The 21,184-nt window shown below is 36.7% G+C and overlaps 1 protein-coding gene and 1 long non-coding RNA gene across 3 annotated transcripts in view; one reads left to right on the top strand and one right to left on the bottom strand.

The window, feature by feature from the left end:
• Positions 1-21,184, top strand: part of ACTN2 (actinin alpha 2) — a 70,723-nt gene that overhangs the window by 31,661 nt on the left and 17,878 nt on the right. Inside the window, exons 4-12 of one of the 2 annotated variants that reach the window (XM_035320784.1) lie at positions 678-764; positions 1,843-1,930; positions 5,445-5,523; positions 7,126-7,207; positions 9,901-9,986; positions 12,670-12,762; positions 13,878-14,108; positions 14,974-15,121; positions 16,758-16,908. In XM_035320784.1, coding sequence (XP_035176675.1) covers positions 678-764; positions 1,843-1,930; positions 5,445-5,523; positions 7,126-7,207; positions 9,901-9,986; positions 12,670-12,762; positions 13,878-14,108; positions 14,974-15,121; positions 16,758-16,908 — 1,045 coding nt within the window. Of the gene's footprint in view, positions 1-677; positions 765-1,842; positions 1,931-3,980; positions 4,060-5,444; positions 5,524-7,125; positions 7,208-9,900; positions 9,987-11,134; positions 11,221-12,669; positions 12,763-13,877; positions 14,109-14,973; positions 15,122-16,757; positions 16,909-21,184 lie in introns of both variants that reach the window. The other variant, XM_035320783.1, reaches the window with a different exon arrangement.
• Positions 15,668-21,184, bottom strand: part of LOC118163797 — a 10,441-nt gene continuing 4,924 nt past the window's right edge. Inside the window, exon 3 of the long non-coding RNA XR_004749189.1 lies at positions 15,668-15,681. This is a non-coding gene — a long non-coding RNA (uncharacterized LOC118163797). The remainder of the gene's footprint in view (positions 15,682-21,184) is intronic.

The raw sequence follows: 21,184 nt of genomic DNA, 5'->3' as shown, positions 1-21,184 counted from the left end.
CATGTTTTTGAATGACTTGGCAGGAAGCCATGTGGCTTAGTCTCAGGAAGTGCTGTGTCTTGAGCTGTTCTTCATATCTAGTCCATGCCGGCACCAAGTGTAGAACTCTCAAAAGGGAAAAGGGACTTTTGAATGTTGTTTTATTTTTTATTTTTATTTTTTTAAAGTAATCTGTGTTGTAGATTTCCAAGTCATTCAAAAATTCCTATATCTCCTTGATAAATTCTCAATTCCTACTTAAAACTGCTAATATCCTGTGCTTTCTTACAATTTAGTATAAAAGCATTTTTCCCCAGTTCTATCACATTTGAGAGAAGCAAGGCTAATATTACTCAAACTTTAAATATGTAGTTTCCCTCAGGCAATGTCAACAAAAGTCAGTCTAGAAGGTAAATTTTTGAGACAGTTACAATTATCTGGAGAATAGCCTTTTATCATGGAAGAGCAAAACAGATCTTAATCTCAGTAATCCTCAGTTCTACTGCCAGGGTAGCAGAAGCATCAATTTGTTGAAAAATGAACCCAGGTAAACTCTGTGTAAATAATGAATTATTGTAATTAACAAATTATTGTAGAAATTTATTTATTAGATACGATGTATTATTTATACAAATATATAATTAGGGTGTGTTTTCTGTTTCCTCTTAAAAATACTGTTATGTCTTTTTTCACCTTAGAAATTGTTGATGGCAATGTGAAAATGACGCTGGGTATGATCTGGACTATCATCCTTCGCTTTGCTATTCAGGATATTTCAGTGGAAGGTAAGAGTAATTCAACTATGTTAAGTAATTAAGAAATTTGTTTAAAGACATTTTTATGTGGATTGTATGCAAGTGAGATGAATGTTTTAAGAAAGAATTATTTTTTCACAGAAAGCAATACTGCAAGTTCCCTACCTTGAGGCAAAATGCATTTCTGGAGGGAAAAAGTAATTCCTGACAGAGACCTTGAGCCAGCTTTATAAACAGAGAAGTTCTAGGCATGTCCCTCAGTTATGGAGATAGAAACATGTCTGTGCTCCTGAGCATCAGTAGCCTGAAACTATGCTGTACCCTGTATGGTTGTCCTATTTTCAACATACTTTTCTATTCTTGTCCATTTCTATCCTTCTTCTCAAATATTATCTGATTACATGCCTCTTCTTTCTATCACTTCTCTTTTCCCACTGCTTCAGATTTTTTTTTCTTAATTTTCACTTGGAAACTGGCTCCAAAAAGTGCACTGCAGTTACAATACTCTAAATCTAGTCTAGGCTGAGAAAAGTCTAGAATTCTAGAAACTAATCTCAATTTGCAACAAAAATAGAACCAATTAAAGGTCTGCATGCTGTCCTGCCCATAATCTGTGGAACATTAACTATGGACCTACTGGTTTGATCTTTTCGATCTTTTCAGTTCTTTACTTATGCACTCAGTTGCCCACAGGGTGCAAATAATGAAGGCATTTCTTCAGCATTTATACCTCCCTGTAAGCAAATGGACTGAGACCACAAGTGTATTCCATGTAGGCACCAACAACATCTTTTTTATTTAGTTCTATTTCATTTGTATTCAGTATTATTCCCCAAGTATACATTCTGCTGTCCAACTAATGTAATTTCTTAAACTTCTAATGTCCCAGAAATACTGTGCAGAATGGGACTCCATCTGAGTTGTTCCAGTTGAGCTGATGTCTGTGTCCTAATGGAGCCTCATTACTTCACTTGCACGGCTATCCTTTAGGATTAAATCTTAGCTTATGCTAACCAGTTTCAGATGGCTGACCACATTTAAGATGACAAGAAAAGAATTACTTGAGCACTTTTAATATTTTTCTTTCTAACTCCCTGGTGTCTTACAGAGACCTCTGCCAAGGAAGGGCTGCTGCTGTGGTGTCAAAGAAAAACTGCTCCTTACAGAAATGTGAACATTCAGAACTTCCATCTGAGGTAAATTTCCATTATTTAATGGGGTAGAAGCTGTCTAAAGTGTCTTAGGTCAAAATTTTTCCCACAGTTGTGTAGGTAGATTTGACAGCAGAATTTCCCTCTTCACTGCTAACCTAGCCTTTTTTCAAATTCTGATGACCTGTCTTCAGTCTTACTTTGGTTAGCCTTCTGCATTATTTACCATTGTTTACATAGTTACTACTTAAAAGAAAAAAATCCCTACTCCACACAGTATGAACATATAATACTATTCGAGGTCCTTGGTATATAGGAATATCTAAGCATAGGGACTTGGCAAACAATTGCTTTCAGTTGAGAGGCACTGTAGTTATAGACTGTTCTTGGCAAAATACCAATGTGTTGAGCTTGCAGATATCTCACTATGATGAATCAGTCTTTATTATTTTGTAACATGATTATAAATAAAGAGCCAGAAATATACTCAGTACACCACAGTAGCACTTCAAACACATTCATTTTCAGAATCAGGATCATTACCTAAGCTGGAAAATTTAGTGAAGCTCTTGCCCTGTGTTTCTGTGCCTTTAGTAAGACCTATAAAGGATGCTCCAGGCCATATACAGGCTGCCTGCTTTTGGCATTTCTCCCAGCTAGTTCCAATAGCTCTGTGGGTGATCAATCTCATTAAACTACATGACTTGCCATTTGTACTGTTCAGCCATGGGATTTTGCCTTCCCAGAAGCCCTAGTAGTACTTATAGGAGTTCTGTATTACAGTGTTTTGATGTTTTGAATTCATTCTTTATGTGAAACATCTGAAGCACATATATCAACAGAGAAGATGCAGTTCACACATACATCCACAGATAAAAAGAATTGTTTGGCTTATGGTCCCTTTATTGCCTTTAAGTGATCTGAAATTTGTAATGGGTTACTTTCCTTAAATATAGCGCATATATATATATATATAGTGTAGCTGGTGTATTTCAGGATAGCTTTATATGGACACAGGGAATATCATAAATTGCAGTATCAGAATTTTAATGTTTATCAATACATATGCTGGCTCTGATACATGGTATGGGAAGAACATCTTGAACAGAAATACCTTGATTGATGTTAGGGTTTATTGGCTCTTATAGGACTACTTTAAATGGGTTGTCCAGACCATTTTAGTCTATACCTTTTGGAAAATGCTTCTTGTTATTTTGGTGTTCATTTTGATTCAGTTTTACATTTTGAATGAATATTATACAATGTATGTAAATTCTGCTTAGTTACATTTTTATTGGAGATGGTTCTGTTATTTGAATGATTTACCCAGACATCTCAATGACAGGGATTCTAACAGTCTAACACCCTTAGTATCACACAATTACTGCACAGGATATGACCTCAAACCCACAGTCCCAGTGATCAGTTTGCATAAAGTATCTTTAAGAATAATTGCTTCTGGCTGAAAGGAACCTCTCATAATCTTTCCAAACAGATGATATTCACAGATCCATTGATTTCCTGTTCTTGCCTCGAAAGGTAGTTGTCAAGAAGTCACACTCAGGTGTCAGAGCTCAGGTCTGACCTGTCGTATATATTAAGTGTTCTAAGTAAACTAAGCTGATTTATGACTTCATACTTCTATGAGCTATGAGTTGTGTCATTAGAATTGTCTGAAATAACAAAGAAAAAGTCAATTGCTTAAGTATATTCAAGTATTGCAGGTTTATACTTTTATTTTTTTTCACAAACATGGTATAATAGGAAATGATGCAGTTTCTTGAATGTATGATTCAAGCTATCCTGGAGCATTGCACAAATTAAGCAATTGAAATCAGGGTCTGTTGTACATAATGTACATTGCCTAGAAAGTATTATGGAATCCTTAAATATGTATGTACCTTAGAATAAGCTATGTACTGCAGGAGGAAGAGTATAGTAACAAAAGCTTAGAGGGATGAAAGTTGACAGAACATAATTGTCAGGATTTAACAGGAGGGTTCCTGCTTGATTTTAAGCCTTGAGCAAGAACCAAACTATAAAATGCCATGACTTTATTAACTACTTTTTTCCCATTCTATTTTTTGTTGTAAAGCTGGAAAGATGGCCTTGGATTATGTGCACTTATCCACAGACACCGACCTGATCTTATTGACTACTCCAAGCTAAATAAGGTCATCAGTCTGGATGGTACAGCATGCTGTCCTGCAGTGATTTGGCTCACTTGTGGTTTGCTTAGCATGTTTTCTATAAGACAAACTGAGGACTGCATACTAATTCTAACAGACTTTCTATGCTCCCTCCAAAAAATGTTATGTATGTAATTATTAGGCTTACATAGAAAATATTTACCAATTCTTATTTTGATATTTCATTATATTTCTATTTATACTTGCAGTCAAGTGCCAATCAAATTGATACCCTAACTTCCTCAGGTAGCACCACATGGGGATTACAAAACCATTTTTGTACGTGGTAAAATGTATGTGTTCTAAAAGATACCAGCTGCTTGGATTTCAGGGGAAGTAATGAGGAATATGTAATAATCTTAGAATTTCTGGGTACTGTTACTGAAGAATAAAACCTGGAAAGAAAGTGGAATGTTGTCATTTTCATCTCTCTCTCAATACATGCATAACATGCATTTTTTATTCCTCTGGAATGAATGTATCTTGAGGTCTCTCATAAACTCCAGTGAAACTTAATCATGGTTTTAATTTGTTGAGTGACATGTTTCATTGATGAGAGAGACTGGTAAATCATGGACAGTATTTTCCACTCCATTCCCCTCCATTGCAAATTGACTTTACTAGTGGAATTGGCTGTTATCAAAAAGCCTCTGGTGAAGGAAAAGATGACAGAATGAAATTAGAAGATTTGAAAACTTTGTCTGCCTTATATATATGTTAAATTTATACTGGTGATCCCCAAGTTGCAATGAAAATTAAAAGAACTTATTCCTAAACCAACAGAGTTTAACTTAGGCTGTTGTTAAGACATCTGCAGATATGAACAAAAGGACAAAATACAAACTGTCAACACCAGGTTATTCTCTATATACATCCTTTCCTATGGATGAACAGATTCACAGAATAACTAAAGTACTTGTCTCTGTGTATGTCTGCTCAAGTATGGCCCAAACAGAAGTTAGTCTGATTGATTTCGCACTTTGAAAAGTGGGACACTACTAAAAAAAAAAACAAAAAACAAACAAACAAACCAAAACAAACAAAAAAACCTTCATGGTATAACCAGTCTATACACAAGTGCTAAGAGAAGGGAATAGCACGTAAGCAGATCTGCTTCAGCATTACTATTTCCCTCTTAGAGGCTTCCAAAATAAGAATAGGTCAGGTTTCAAATTGAGGCTGAGCTGTGGCACGTAAAGCACATGCAGAAAAGTCCTAAAATAGATCATGCTTTTCTGACCTGTCTGCATTTGATTGACTATTCATTTTGGTTACATTAACAGCTGTCTTGGTGTCTTGTTTCTTGGTTTCTTATCTCATGCATGGTATCTTTTCTTTTTCTCACCAATGTGCTCTGTGTGAATTTGTAGCTGGAAAGATGGCCTTGCTTTCAGCGCCCTTATTCATAGACACAGGCCTGATCTTCTTGACTATGACAAGTTAGATGAGGTATTTCTTTAGCCGTAGCAGACATTTTTAGTTACTGTGGCTTGTAGTTTTGTTTAAAAGGATGTGTGATGGGGATCTCCAGAAGATGTTGTAAATAATGCCTATGTAAATACTGATTTAAATAAAATCCTTTACCAGTGGAGCACTGTTACTTATGGACTTAATACCAAGCAAACAAATAGGAAGTCCGCATCACTCATTCGTAAGCAAAGTGATTTAACCAAGACACTAGATCTTGCTTAGATTTAGTATATTTTTCTCCCATTTAATTTAAGTAGGAGTTTTTGTGTACACATTTTGTAAATGTTGTATTACACATGGTATAATGGTAGCAAAAATAAATTAATGGCTTTCAAGTATTGTCCACGTTTTAAGTTCCTCTTAATGTCAACGATGCACAAAACTGCTAAATGATGATAAAGTCAGAACTTAAGTTTAGAGACTTTGGATTCTATGTTAACCAAATTGTGAGGTTATTAATACTAATGATACCTTGCATATGTATGCATGTGGAGAACAGTCTTCTGTACTTGCTCTCATTCCATCGTAAATAATCTTACTAAGTTCATTTCAAAGTAACAAAATAAGCATGTCTGAGACAATGAGCATGTCTGAGCATGTCTTTGTATTCAAACAGAAGCCCTGGAAGTTCCCTCGAGAAAACCATGTAACTTTTTTTCAGCCCCCTCTTGCTTCTCCAACTTTTCTCTTCTATCCTGTTTTCCTAGACAGTCTCTGTACACATTGGCATTGTTGACAGTGGCTACCGTCATTTAGCAGTTTGTGAATACTTGAAAATAAGAAGCATTAATGGCACGAACAGCCATTTCCCATAGGGTGTTTTCATTCCAAGCTGATATTAGAAGGCTGACTTAAGAGCAGCCCTAATCTGACATGCTCTTCCATTGTCAGTAACAATTGTCTGTGGCATATGAAATTGAATTTGTGCTGTTTGTCTGAATTTTGTGTACTGCCTTCTTTTTTTTTTTCCTTCAAAAAACAAAATCCAAAATCTCAAAACAAGAGGAAACTCTTAATTTTTAACAGCTCTAAATTTCACCAAACAGAAGTCTTACACATTTGGCTGTCCAAGTCAAAAGTGGGAGGTTTTGAGGCTTCTGGGTAACTGTTCTGTCCGTGCTTCCCTCTCCTCATGCATTCACCCGACCAACAGAGAACTTGTTAGCTCAGTGAATTCGTATCACTGTAACATAATGTTTACTAAGTATAAAAGTGTGCAGGACTAACTTTGTGATGAATTGTCTAATATAGCCTACTGAATCAGTGGTGTTGACTGTATGTATTACTGCAGTACTTCATTCAGAATTAGCTTTTTATGAGTGTACACAGCATATTTTAACCATGTTCCCCTCCAGAATGTGTTTGCATCAGAGTCCTAAAGGCTTATAGTTTTTATTTGAAAGCAGAGCACTAGGTAGACCAAAAGTTCACATACCCTGCTCTGCTATATGAAGAACAGTAGTTGTGACTCCAGTTTATAGTTGGGAAAATCAGAGTAAGTTTTAGCGTACCTACTGTAGTAGTTTTGCTTCAAATAAAAAAATATACCTTTGACTAGTTATATTTTCTTCTTTATTTCAGGATGACCCCATAGGAAATATCAACCTTGCCATGGAAATTGCTGAAAAACATTTGGATATCCCAAAGATGTTGGATGCAGAAGGTGAGAGTTATATTATACTGAAGTTTGTATCACTTGTCATCAGGAGACAGTAAAAATTCTGTTGTTTTGTGTCTAGCAAATTTTCAACATTCCTTCCTCCTGAATCATCACGGAGTAACTTCTTTCCACTTTGTTTTCATACATTTTTTTCCTTCTTGTTTCCCATGTATTGGATAATTCTACTCTATCTTCATTCCTTATTCTTTGTTACTGTTTGTATTTACTATAACACTTTGGACCCTAACCTTAGCACATGGCCCCAGTGGGACAACTGATGTTCAAATAGATGACCAGAAGATAATCTTTGCCTGCAAGAAGTTAAAAACTAAGTTTAATAAAGTAAAATACATCTGTTAGCAGCTTAAAGCATGCTCACTTTTTTAAATGTTAAAATGAGAGGGCCAGAAAGAAATAGAGGTACATTTCAAAATATGCTACTAATAACATGCCTTCTATGAAAGAGCTAGGTTGAGGGAAGCATTTTGTTTAATTATAAACCTTTTGTAGGGATTCATTTTAACAAATGATTTCATGTTTGGTTTATCCAATAATCTTTAGAGTCTGTCCACAAATCAGAAGGAAATATTTCTTCAAGATAACCAACCTTTTGTACTTTAGGCAAATCTGATGCCAAAATACTGGAATTTACATACCCTAGTTCAAGGTATTCTTCTCCATGTATACAGACTTGGGTCTGGTGGCATGTCAGTAGAGCAATGGTAACAAAGGAACTATCCAAAGCATGCAAACTCATCTTGTCCACTTCCCTTGAAGTCTTTGGTAGGAAGGTTAGACCAATACAGGATGATTTTGAAAATCCAGATTTGTTGTGGTTTAACCCAGCTGGCAGCTAAACACCACACAGCCATTCACTCACCCTCCCCCATCCCTCTCTGGAATGGGGGAGAGAAAAGGGAAAGTGAAGCCTGTGGGTTGAGATAAAGACAGTTTATTAAGGAAATAATATGAAATAATAGGAAATAATAGGAATTTCCTAATAATAGGAAATGATTAGGAAATAATAATAATAATAGTGTGTACAAAACAAGTGATGCACAATGCAATTGCTCACCACCCACTGACCGATGCCCAGCCCAACCCCGAGCAGCTGGCCCCTCCCACCCCAGCTAGCCACCCCTATGTATTGTTCAGCATGCCGTCAGATGGTATGGAATACCCCTTTGGCCAGTTTGGGTCAGCTGTCCTGGGTCTGTCCCCTCCCAGCTCTTGCTGCACCCCCAGCCTGCCCGCTGGCAGGACGGAGCGAGAAGCTGAAAAGTCCTTGGCTTAGTGCAAGCACTGCTCTGCATCAATTAAAACATAAGCATGTTATCAGCACTCTTCTCATCCTAATCCAAAACATAGCACCCTACCAGCTACTAGGAGGAAAAATAACTCTGTCCTAACTGAAACCAGGAATAGATTATAACCTCTTAACTGAATGTTTTTCTAGGTTTCACCTTTATGTTTCAAAACTGTTTCAATTTTTTGAATTGCAATTATCCTTTCAAGCACCATTTAATTATTTTGCTATGAAACACTGTACAAGGAATAAACAGACATGCTTTCTCCTCACTGTTGAACATCTATCATTCTTCTTTCACTCATTTTTCTCTTCATATACTATGTAAGAAACCTCCCACCCAGGCCGTAAGATTTCTTGCATATTCTAGCCCTCATCTTTCTATTCTTGTCTTAGCAGGAGAGGGGGAATGAAATCTTGCTTCTTCTAACACACTCTGTATATTTGCCATCACTTTTTTATTCTTGTGTTTTCAGTGTAAATGCCAAGTTTTGTTCAGAACTATATGATGGATTTTGAAAATCAGTAAATATATCGGTCCTGATGTTAGAAAATCTCACTGTTAATATTAAAAATCGTCGTCTAATTCCCAGGTCTTTTCACACCAATATCTTCCCACTCCCATGTTGGCAGGCATCTTTGCAGCTTGCACTAGTGTTATTCATCACTCAACCATGACTGCTGTGAAAACTTTTTCTGCTTTTGTCTGTCAAGTATTCAGAAAGATCTGTTTACAACAATACACTCACACTTCAATCATACCCTCTCTATACTTTTAATCTTTCCTGCTGTAATAGGGACAAAGCTATCAGTCAACCAAGTCAAACTGTTCTGTGATTTATACTATAAACAAAATGGACTGGCTCAGGGATTGCAGAACTGTTACTGTCCGAACTATTCTTAGCACAAAATGTATTTCTGAACTACAGGAGTTCTACAGTTTTCCAGTATTTGTCAGTCCTCTGACAATCAGAAGGACTTTCTGCTAATATAAGCAGCATATACCCTTATTTTGTGATTGTCAGTGGCTGTGTTTAACTTTGGATTGATTGTAGTGATTTAGATGAAGTTGTTCTGGACTAACAGTAAAACTGAACCCATTAGATCTGCCAGCGCACCATCTGCTCTGGAAGTTTCTACCAACCAGAACGTGGTAATACCCTTCTGTACAGTCTCCATCTTCAGATGTTTTACCATTTTGGGAGACTATTCTCCATTTTTGATTCCTAAAGCTTATGTATCTTTGCACTGATATCAGTAAACTGATGCAAACTGAATGGTGGTATATTTATTTTTAACCCTTGCAGTACTGAGGTGACATCATCAACATAATCTGATGGAAGTACCTTATGAGAACTGCTGAGCAGTAAACTCTCTTCTCTCTACACAGATATAGTAAACACTACCAGACCTGATGAAAGAACCATTATGACTTATGTTTCCTGTTACTACCATGCATTTGCTGGTGCTCAGAAGGTGAGGTTGTAGATGGATCAGATCTCATCCTTCACCTTCTGTGTTGTTGTTTCAGCAGTTTTTCCTCTTCTGATCTTTTCCTCACTAGTTACTAGAACAGCATCTTAGAGCTGAGCTCATTTCCTGTTGCCTGATTTTCTCTTTGAGGCACTGTCTCTGTAGAGCCAGTAGTAGTAGTCTATCCACTTGTTTTGTAGAAACAAAACTTCCTGTCTCATCTTTCTGTGTGTTTACTAATAATATCCAGTAGGTTTTTTACAACTGGTTACTGATCTTAGTAGGACATTATTGAATGTCCTTTGATTGAACTTTTGTGCATTGATTAGTGCACCTTTTAGTGCACCATTGATTTGTGCACCTTTAAAAATGCAAGATGAAACATAGCTGACAGTGAAAAGCAGTTTGAATAGCAGAATATCATCTTTTTCTTCCTGCTGGATATTATTCCTGTTACAGATGTCAAAATCGTCAAAACAGATGCTCAGAAAATGAATCCTTCTGTTATGCTTTCAGGATTATTTTTTAAAATGTTAAATGCTTCATGGTAAGTACAATCAATGACATAAAACATTGCTACTGTGCAAAGCAGGAAAATATACAGACATCTCAGAAGAGCTCTGGAATCATGTTCTAATGAAAGAAGCAATAGCAGAAAAAACAAGGCAGTTCATAGACATGGACATACTTTAGGCATTAGTAATATAAAGAGTATTGATACATAATGTTAAAGTTTATACATGTGCAGCTTCCAGAGAATCTCCCCATATCAAAATCTAGCCTGCCTTTCCTGTGTGTTAATCAAAAAAATGCATTCTAAATCATCAGAGATAACCATGCTAGTTCTTATACAGATAGTCTGTTTAAAATTAACGTAATTCTCTAACATGACAGTGCAAGATCAGACTTATTAAAAAAAATTCACATCTTTGTAAGAGCTTATGTTGAATTTCTAGTGTATGGATTTTTTTTCTGTCATCACCCATCAATCTAACACTATTTATTCCAGCTTTGTATAGTTCCTAGAGTACAGAGACAAGAAAACAATCACAGTGACAACTATGTTGTGCTTTTATTTATTTATCCTGTTTTCTACTCTTCGTATCTCTCTTTTTCTTTTTTTTTTTTTTAATTTCTCCCTGACCTTGTAGATATTGTGAACACTCCCAAACCTGATGAGAGAGCTATCATGACATATGTGTCCTGCTTCTACCATGCTTTTGCTGGAGCAGAGCAGGTATTAATTAACTGTCCCTTCAGGTTGCTGTGTTTTTGATTGTTTCACATTTCTGCTAGTTTATATTACAAAACAAGCAAACACTAATTTAGTACTTTGCTGTTTTAATTAACAATTGCAAGTATTACTTGAGTACTAATACTTGTTTTTAATCACTTGAACCTATTTTAGTTAAATGTTGTATAGCAAGTTGAACTTGTTTATTCTAATAGGATTTCATGATTCTAATGTTGGGTGTCTATTTGGTGATTGTAAAGACTTTCAGAGAAATTATATTTGAAGATACTGTGAAAATGAACTGTTTGTTGCTACAACACCACCTTATGCTTTTGCTGCATACAAGAATGACTGACTTTTGGAGACAAAGGCAATTCTAGACTTACTAATGCTGACTGGTGATTTAGGGCTGGATTTTCAAAGTTGCTTAAAGATGTAGAGAGGCACAGAAGTAGTCCGAAGTAGTATTTGTACCTGGCTCCCACTGAAGCCAGCAGAATTATTTGTGGATCAAAGTATTAGTATAAGAAGCAAGAACATCAGCAGGAGATCTGTCACACAGGATGGTATTCTCACACACAAGGCACTTTATACTGCTTTGCTTCTTACATTTCTAGCCTCCAAAAAGACACAACCCAACTTTTGTGGAGAACAAAAATGCCTTAAAGTAGTTGATTTTTCCTTAATCCTCAGAATTCAATTTTGCTTCCCATCTAGTAGGCCTCATACACCTTATTACAACACAGCTATGCTGTTGTGCACTCTTCCTTCAGGGTGTGCAAGTTTTGCTATTAATGCAAAAGAGGAGGGTTCCAAATACTATTTGTAACATGAGTTTTTAGATGAATGGATGTATTTCAGACTCACACTTGTAGGGAAATATAAATCTATCATGTCAAACTATTAATATCAATTTTAAATATGCAGAGCTACAGTGCCTTCACAAATAAAATTGGCAGGGTCCAAGAAAAGATTTGCTAGTGGTTAAGCTGTATATATTTTCAAGAATATATGTGCATGTGATGTGCAGATGCAGAGTGGTCTAGGACTCCTGAATCACTGAGTATCTTTACAGTGTGGCTAACAAACCTAATACCTTTTTAGTGTGATTAAAAAAAATTAACCTAATAAGATAACTTTAAGAATGTTCTAAATTGTGTTTGAAAATAAAAGATTTATTAGACAACTATAATGGCATTGTGAAATTACTCCTTGTAAGGTTTAATTGTTTGACAAAGTGACTTCTGTGCCCATCTATGCCTCATTGAGGCCATTGGAATCCGTGAGAACAGGAGGATGAAGGTGTATCTGAGTAACCTAGGAGCACAAATCAACAACTATAAAACAACGTGACTTTTATTTGCAGCAGACACGTTCTCTTTTCTTTCTCAAAACTTGTACCTTTCTCAGAATGTTTATGAGTACATCCTGTTTATTTGCTCTGTTTTATAGGCTGAGACTGCAGCAAACCGGATCTGTAAGGTGCTTGCTGTGAATCAAGAAAATGAGAGGTTGATGGAAGAGTATGAGAGACTAGCAAGTGAGGTAAAGACAGCTTTGTCTGTAGCCTGGTGATAATTCTATTTGTGAAATACTGAAAGCTGAAAGATTCTGTGTTGTCTGCAAGACTGAAGTGAAAATACCATGAGGATGAATCTCACAGCGGTAGTGCACAATGCCCAGTTGCCCAAGGTGCAAGGTTCAGGTCACTCCTTTGCCACAGACTTCCTGTATAACCTCTAGCAAGTCATTCAGTCTTGTTAAAATGCCCAGAAGGGGGGTTGTTCTGAGGACTTTCATCAGTCTGCCTTAGAACTAGGCTTGCTGTCTCTGTAATCTCCAAGGGTAGCTCATCCTTGACCACATATAGAAAGCACAGGATCCTCTTATTCCAAACAAGCCTGCTGAATGCATGCTGAAAGCTGCATCTGGACAGGGTGTCTCAGGGTGTTCACAAAGTACCTGTGAACACAGGCAGCAGATTAATGAAGAAAGGGGCACACTGCTTGCATTGTTCCTGATTATTATCAGAAAATTGTTGTGTTTTCAAAACATAGGTGATATGACTTTGCTGCAAAGTATACTGCAGACTTCCTGAATCAGATCTTCCTTACCTTTTCTTGGTATATGGCGCATTTGTTGAGTCAGAACTACAGGTATCTAATGTACAAGTGAGAGCCTCTTATTCTTGCAAAACATATGGAGATCATAGACACAAAGACAGTAGTGCTGGATTGGTACTAACGGAATTCTGTGTAAAGATTTTTATATGACCTGAGTTGCTTGACTGGTGTCCATCCTGATCTCCATTCTCAATTGTGACTACTTGAGACATCAAGACCAATTAATACTTTTTGAAAATGGCCAGGGATGTTGGGTTACTTGGGTCTTAATTAGCTAGTGACCTTATATGCATGTTCATCTTTGTGAAGATCAGAGTGTTTCCAGAAATATTTATAATATCTGAGAAAAAGAAGTTATCTCACGTTATTGTTCAGTTTTGCAAATCTTGTGATGACTTGTCATTAAGGCACGGATAACAACTGAAGCCAATAATAATAAGATGGAGCAACCATAATTGGGATTTGTACATTCAATATTATCTCGTTTTGGTTGCTCTTCCATTACCTTTAGTTCAATTGTTTTTGTTGGTGTGATAGCTTTTAGAATGGATTCGCCGGACAATTCCTTGGCTGGAAAACAGGACCCCAGAAAAAACAATGCAGGCAATGCAGAAGAAATTAGAGGATTTCCGGGACTACCGCCGCAAACACAAACCTCCCAAAGTCCAAGAGAAATGTCAACTGGAGATCAACTTCAACACCCTGCAGACAAAATTGAGAATCAGCAATCGACCAGCTTTCATGCCATCAGAGGGAAAAATGGTTTCAGTAAGTAAAAGAGGCATTAATGTTCCATTCTCCTTTTTATCAATATTCTCACAAAAAATTCAATATGAACGTTGAATTTCTATTATAAGTCATCCTCAGAAACTTCAGTTTGTTGCACTTTCTCAATATCAAACCACTCTTTAACACATTCCCTTTCATTCTGAAATCGTCCTTTCCCGTAAGCACGCTCCTACTTACTCTTTGAAGACTTATGCTGGTAGTAAATTGTCTTGAGACAAGGAACAACACAGAGCTTTCTTTGGGAATGTTTGCTTACTTAAGCAAAACTCACACAAGTTTCACAGATATTTTTCTTATCCAACTTACAGAAACAGCTGTGGCTCAATAAACATTTCAGAATTTTTCTACTTTTTAAAAGTCAATTTTATATTTTTCTAATGTCTGTGAAGACAAGAATATTCTGACTGTGGGTCAGAATTTTTCCTGTGGAATACATGATAGTAATTGTTTTGCTATTGTCAGCTTCTGAGAGCAAAACACATTTATTTTGATAACAGATTAGGTACCTCATAAAAGAACAAGTATTTGTAAAATGGGAGGTAAAAGCAAGGTGTCATGAAGACACTGAACAAACAATTATACTTCAAAGCCATTTGTATAGAGGATCCTTCTGTGAACCCTGAACCTATTTGACAAGGATGCTTCGTGTGGAGAAGTTGTTTGGAATACCTGATTTCCAGAGCTGCCGGACAACTAATATTTTCTATGATTCTGTGATTTGGCAAAATCTGGACATAAAAACTCCCCTTTTTGGAGCAAAATTGTGAGTGAATCAGAAATCTGGGAATTTGTTTAAAAAGAGATGATAGTTTAATTCTCTCTCTCCCATGTATTCTCTGTACAGGATATTGCCGGCGCTTGGCAGAGACTTGAACAAGCTGAGAAAGGCTATGAAGAGTGGCTGCTGAATGAAATACGAAGACTGGAAAGACTTGAACACTTGGCTGAGAAATTTAGACAGAAGGCTTCCACTCATGAACAATGGGCATATGGTGAGCAGATATGGCTTTTAACATTTTAAATATTTTAATGTTCCAGGTTTAACTGTCAATGCTGGATATTTGCCAGCTAATAACTGGCATAAGTTTTGATGTTTTAAGTTTTTTATAAGTTTTAGTTTATAAAACTAAAATACTAACAGATAAAATTGCAGGTTCTGTTACATTCAGTCATGGTCCTAACTTGCAGGCATGTTGCTAATGAAATGTGAATATAAAAACCATGTTATTTTCCACCAAGGTAATCAGTCAAACAATAAAAATATCCAGAGTTGAATCAAGGCCATGATTGTTAATGAATTCCTGTGTATTTGTGCACCAGTGATTCAGTCAGGATTGCAGTGAGGACATGAGCACAGAAATTCAGTTTTCCAGTTTAAACTCAAAAATAAATTGGTCTCTATGGCTTATTAAACCTGAAATTATTAACAGAGTTATTATGAGTTGGTCATCATTTGGCCATCATGATGGTTTTGAATAGCCCACATGAACTACATGATAATGGACTCATTTTTGCTTTGCTCCATACCTCAGATTAAACTGTGTTTAGAGTTCTGTTTTTTAATGGTAGCCTAATTTTAGGTGTAGTTGCAACAGCTACAGGACCATCTATTTTACAATACCAATGTAAAGTTCTGTGAAGACCATTACAAGTAGATATACTCTACCATCCTGTTGTTTGCCCCGACAACAGTTTTCCTGCTTCTGCCATGCTTCTGACTTTTTCCAGCCAGAATCTTTTCACACTGTGAAAGTAAACCAGAGTCCATCCAATAACACAGTTGCTGGTAGCATGCACAACAGTATCTGCCACCAAGCAGATACTAGGAGGGAAACTACAGTGTTTGTCAGCCCTGAGAGCCTATTTTCTGATCATCTGCTCCTCATGGTGACAGGTTATGGTTCTTATACAGGGAAAACTTCACATAAGCTTGTACGTAACACGTGAAACAGTAGCTCCTTCTGGCTCTAGAATCTGCAGAGCTGTGCAATGTGGTGTAGTAAGCTGCAATTGTGAAGGCTATATAGATTCAGTTGTCCAATCCAGGAGCTACTGAAGAACAATATTTCAGTTTTTCTAGATTTTTGTAACTAGGCTGGCTGGCATTTTCCATTTAAAATTCAATAATTGATTCAGAAGACAGCCACACATCTTAATTTTAGTGGGAAAGTGCTGAAATGAATAATGAATTGAAAGCAGAACACAAAAAAGAATAACACTTCATTGGTAAGAGTGAAGCTGAACATAGCAGTGTGATTTTTGGTTTCATGGGTCAGTAACACGCTTTAAAAGACTTATCTGAATAAGAATAGTTTAGAGCCCTGTTTTTTTGCTAATATACAATTTTATGCCAGTTTCTTGAGTAATGTAATACTAACTATATTAGATAATTATAATAATCCTGTGCAAGAATCAAGGAATTACTGAGAGATCTTTAAAAATATTAATTCCTAATTAACACCATTCTGCTGAAGAGTTGCCACTCGTTTCTGCTGGGCTGGGATTTCATCTTATACATGTGATTTTGATGATCCTCAGTGAAAAAAATTGACTAAATTTGCAATTATCCTAACCAATATTTTTTTTAAAAAAAAAGAAAAAGACTAATATTTAAATTTTCTCTATCAGGCAAAGAGCAGATATTACTTCAGAAGGATTATGAATCTGCTTCTCTGACAGAAGTCCGTGCCATGTTAAGGAAACATGAAGCTTTTGAGAGTGATTTGGCTGCTCACCAGGACAGGGTGGAACAGATCGCTGCCATTGCCCAGGAGCTGAAGTATGTTCCATTTAAAGGCTTGCAGCTGCTGACATTTAACTTTGCGATAAACTCTTTCCAATGAATTTGATAGTGTCATAGGTACCAACGTAAGAATTCCAGAGATAGCTTCATAAGTATATTATCTGTGCTGGTCCCTGAGACCTTTCCCTCATCTCGCCCCTACCCCCAACCAAATATAGATATTCAACTGACCAAGTATTTGAAAACAATCATTTTCAAATTGATTTAACAGTAATTTTTTAGCATTAACTCTACTGATGAGTCCATTGTGTGTTGATGGGAATGCTGGAGGTGTCTATTTTGCAGTTCATGTAGTTTGCTGAGAGGTACTGGTTATGAGTTTTTTAGCTTAGAAAATAATTTCATTTTACCTAAATTACCGATCAGGCATCTTCACTTTGAGATCTGATATTTTTCCACAGGTATATCGGTCCTTTAAAAAGGCTTCACATCCCTAAATTATCTTTTCTGTAGCAGTAGTACTGGGTCATGCACTGAATTTTATGAAGATTCATTGTCTCTAGTATACACCAGGGTCATACAAGCAACCAAGCACACAACCTCTTTCACCCACAGTTCCAGCAGCTTAGCTACAGGACCAATACTTGCACACTCAGCATATTATGCCCCGAGAAAACATAAAGCTGAGAACAGCACATTTAATTTTGTCTGTATTGTTGACATCAGCTAGGTAGGTCGGGGGCCTGCCTGACAGACACCTACCTGTCAGCCCCTGCCTGAAAGACACCCTTATGGCAACAGAAGTCTTGAGTGTTGGTGTAGTTACTCCGGCTAGACTCCATCTTACTGGTAGAGTTTAGTTTTCTTTGTGGGAAGGCTGTTAGTTCACCTAAGTGAAGCAGTTTTATCAGCAAAGATCTGCCCATACTGACACTGTAGTGTTATATATAGACGTGCCTGTTCTGGTAAAGTCATTTTTAAGCATACACCAAAATGTGTAAATTTGATTTTTATAATCTTACACAGTTAATTGCAGTGGTTTTGTACTGTAAAACAGTGTCACTAATCCTGATCTCAGCATTTGGCACATAATTAAATTCATTGCTCACCCACAGTATAAATCTGCAAAGCCAACAGGAACAAATGTGTGTTAGCTGTTGAAAGAGGAGCCAGCGTCAAAATTCCCAGATTCCTGATCTTGGCTTCAAGCCTCCAAGTTTCAGTTTCTTGACTTCTAGAACAGGCAAAACAGCTACTATTCAAAAAGCAAGTGTTAAAAACATGTCCTCTTTTTACTTTGTAAAGGACCATAACTCATAAACAGCTCCACATTCATAACAATTAAAAAATCACAGTGCTATCTAAATATATAGTTCATACCTGGTATCAGTAGCACTTTCACTAAATGTATAATTAAAATTGATTTAGAGAAAAAAAAGCTATTTTTCAAGATTGTTTAAGGGAGGAAAAATAAGTACAGGGGGTAGAGGAAATGCTGTCTTTTAGTATGTAATGTTAGTATGAAAGAAGTCTGAAAAACGCAGAGGATGCTGATTTCACTGAGTATGTCAGTTAATGAAACGCCTTCTGACACACCCTGATGTCTGTCGTAGTTATTTGTTCTTTCTATACTACAGAATGTCATGTCCTTCTGCAGTGGAGAAATGCCTAATCATTGTTAATTCAGCATCAACTTTGCAAGTGATAAGAAACCTGGGGAATGTAGTATACATAGCACAGCATCTGCTTACTAGCATTTTGAACCCTGTGTCCTTTACCTCTGTTGAGGCGAGTGAACACTGTATCCTGTCTATTTTAGGGTTGTCTCTTCTCAGTTGTTTCAGTAATTTGCTGTGTGAACTTAAACAAGATATTTGTGGCCTGGGCTGCAAAGGTGCTGAAAACCCATTGCTTTTAGAGATGCTTTACTTCGACTTCTCCTGTTATCTGTACAATGGGGCTATCAGTGCCTGGTTTTTCACCAAGACTCGGTAGCTCAGTAAGTCTTAGTGCCCCTGGAGAGCAGTGCATGAAAGGTTATAAATGTCACATTTTATTATTAGCTGCAAGCAAATGGGAAGCTTCTGTTTAAATGTTGATTTTAAGTATTTATCCGTAGTTCTTCAGACAGACATTGAAATTAAGAAGCAAAACACTTAAATCTTTCTCCAGTCATATGTATTCATTGAAAGATTAAGCAGTGTTTGAATGCTAAGAAACATTCATTGGCACATGATCCAAAGCTTATTGAAGTCAATGTGGGTATCTTTTTTTTTTTTTTTTTTTTTAAATTTTCTTTTTTCCAAGTCAATACACCTCCATCTTTGTTTTAGACATCTCTTGGCTGCCTAACATTGCTATTTCCAAGTAGAACAATTGCTGTGTGACCTTGAACTGTACCAGTGACGGTTTCCTGTTCGGTATTTTCTGTGTCAGCAACAAAGTCCACCGTAAGCTAAAGTTGCTAAAAGATTGTTGATTGGTGTGATAAAACATTTGTGTGTGTACAAGCAGGAGATTGCAACCAGGAAGCTGCTGCAGGACTGTTGTATTCCAGACTGTATAGACGTGGAAACCCCTGGCAGTGAAGCATGACAAGACTTGGTTGGCACTAAATATGAAACTGGAAAAAGAGTCAGGGATTTCTGAAATGGGATTTCCCATTTATGACATAGCGAATGCTAAATAGAACTGGAGTAAGCTATAATATGAAGTGCTGAATTCACGTGTGTTCATTTCAACATTTTCAATCATCAAGATAAAATTTTTGGAATGTAGTTTCTTGCATATCCAGGACTTCTAGTACAGCAACTTATTTTCAGCCAAGAAAACCACTGTCTGTAGTGCGTACTGATTTGGAGTGTCTCTTTGCTTCTGGAAACCTGGGCTCAAATTGTGCTTACGTGCATGATTAACATGAGCCTGGTTCTAAAGCAGTGCTAAAGTGTGTTGCTCAGCAGGTTATTTTTGTGACACTATCACTATTCCTAAAGTGAGCTCATACTTAAATGCTTTTCTGGATCAGGACAAAATCTGACTAAATTTTTAGTTCTTTAAATATAAGATTGAATTATGTGTAAGATAAATAAGAACAGCTTCAGGATTTTTAAATTCCAATGACTGTAGATTTCAAATGACCAAACAAACAGAAATGACTGTTTTCTCAGCAGCTCTGTAACACGTGCAGCAGTGCTTTGTTTATGCTTGATAAGCAAAACTTCTTTTTACAGAATATGAAATCCAGTCTCTTCATAGCTTCAGTATTGAAAGAGATGCAAAAATTAATATGACAAGAAATGGAAACCTGTGTCATATTTCCATGTAAACAATCTTCTATATGTTACTTCTTCCTCTGCTCCTGCTTCAAACAGAACAGTGTTTTTTGATGCATATAATAATACACTTATTGGAAGTAAACTACAGGATGCCCAGAAAGGCAGTGGAGCTAAACTGATTAATGCCACTCAGTGGCATTACGTAGCTTATGATTTTTTTTTTTTTTATCCACTGGTGCCCTTTTTAGAAGTTGTTTTGATAATGTTATTCTCCTACCTATTTGTCCACAGCACATATCCCAGGAAGAAATAGGATAGCAGAGATCTTATGGGGAATGACTGAACCTCCCTGGCAGAGCTGGTGGAGGAACGTTGCACATTACCTTCCAGGATTTGAACAGAGCTGGTACAATCAGTCCCTCACTTGCATGGAAGGACACCTGCCCTTATCCTAATCGACAAAAGGAGTTAAGTGATCCATTGAAGCAAAAATAAAACTTGAAGTACTCTCAGTAATGCGACTGGGAGTATCAAGAAAACATCCTGTCCGTATTCTGGTATATTAGGTTAAGTATGCCAGAAGAGACCAGAATACAAATCTCCACATCCCATCCACTTAGTGTGCTACCAATGAGCTCACAGCTCACATAGGAACATCATCTAATAGTATCAATATTCTATAATGCAAAAAAAAAAATGTTCCAGCCAAAAAGCAATGAAATATGTCTTAGCCTGTTTTATCCAAATCTCCATGCTCCTGACTTAAAATTTCTTAACAAATAGATGGCTTTTGTTGAATCCCTTGAAGGCTAACAAAAAGGATCACTCCAAAAGAAGAATCAAATTTTCAAATTAAGGAGTCATTGTGTTTTATGGTTTTCCGGCAGCTTTCTTCTTATACATAACTGTTCTTTTACTTTACAATTTTAGTTTTTTTTTTTTTTTTTCTTCTCCTTCTCTTTTCTTTCTCTCTTTCTTTCCTTCCTTCCTTCCTTCCTTCCTTCCTTCCTTCCTTCCTTCCTTCCTTCCTTCCTTCC

Source organism: Oxyura jamaicensis, chromosome 3, assembly GCF_011077185.1.
Source record: "Oxyura jamaicensis isolate SHBP4307 breed ruddy duck chromosome 3, BPBGC_Ojam_1.0, whole genome shotgun sequence".
In the NCBI taxonomy this organism is placed as follows: Eukaryota; Metazoa; Chordata; class Aves; order Anseriformes; family Anatidae; genus Oxyura; species Oxyura jamaicensis.
The sequence above is the reverse complement of the archived record's forward strand: the minus strand, read 5'-3'. Positions and strand labels throughout refer to the sequence as shown.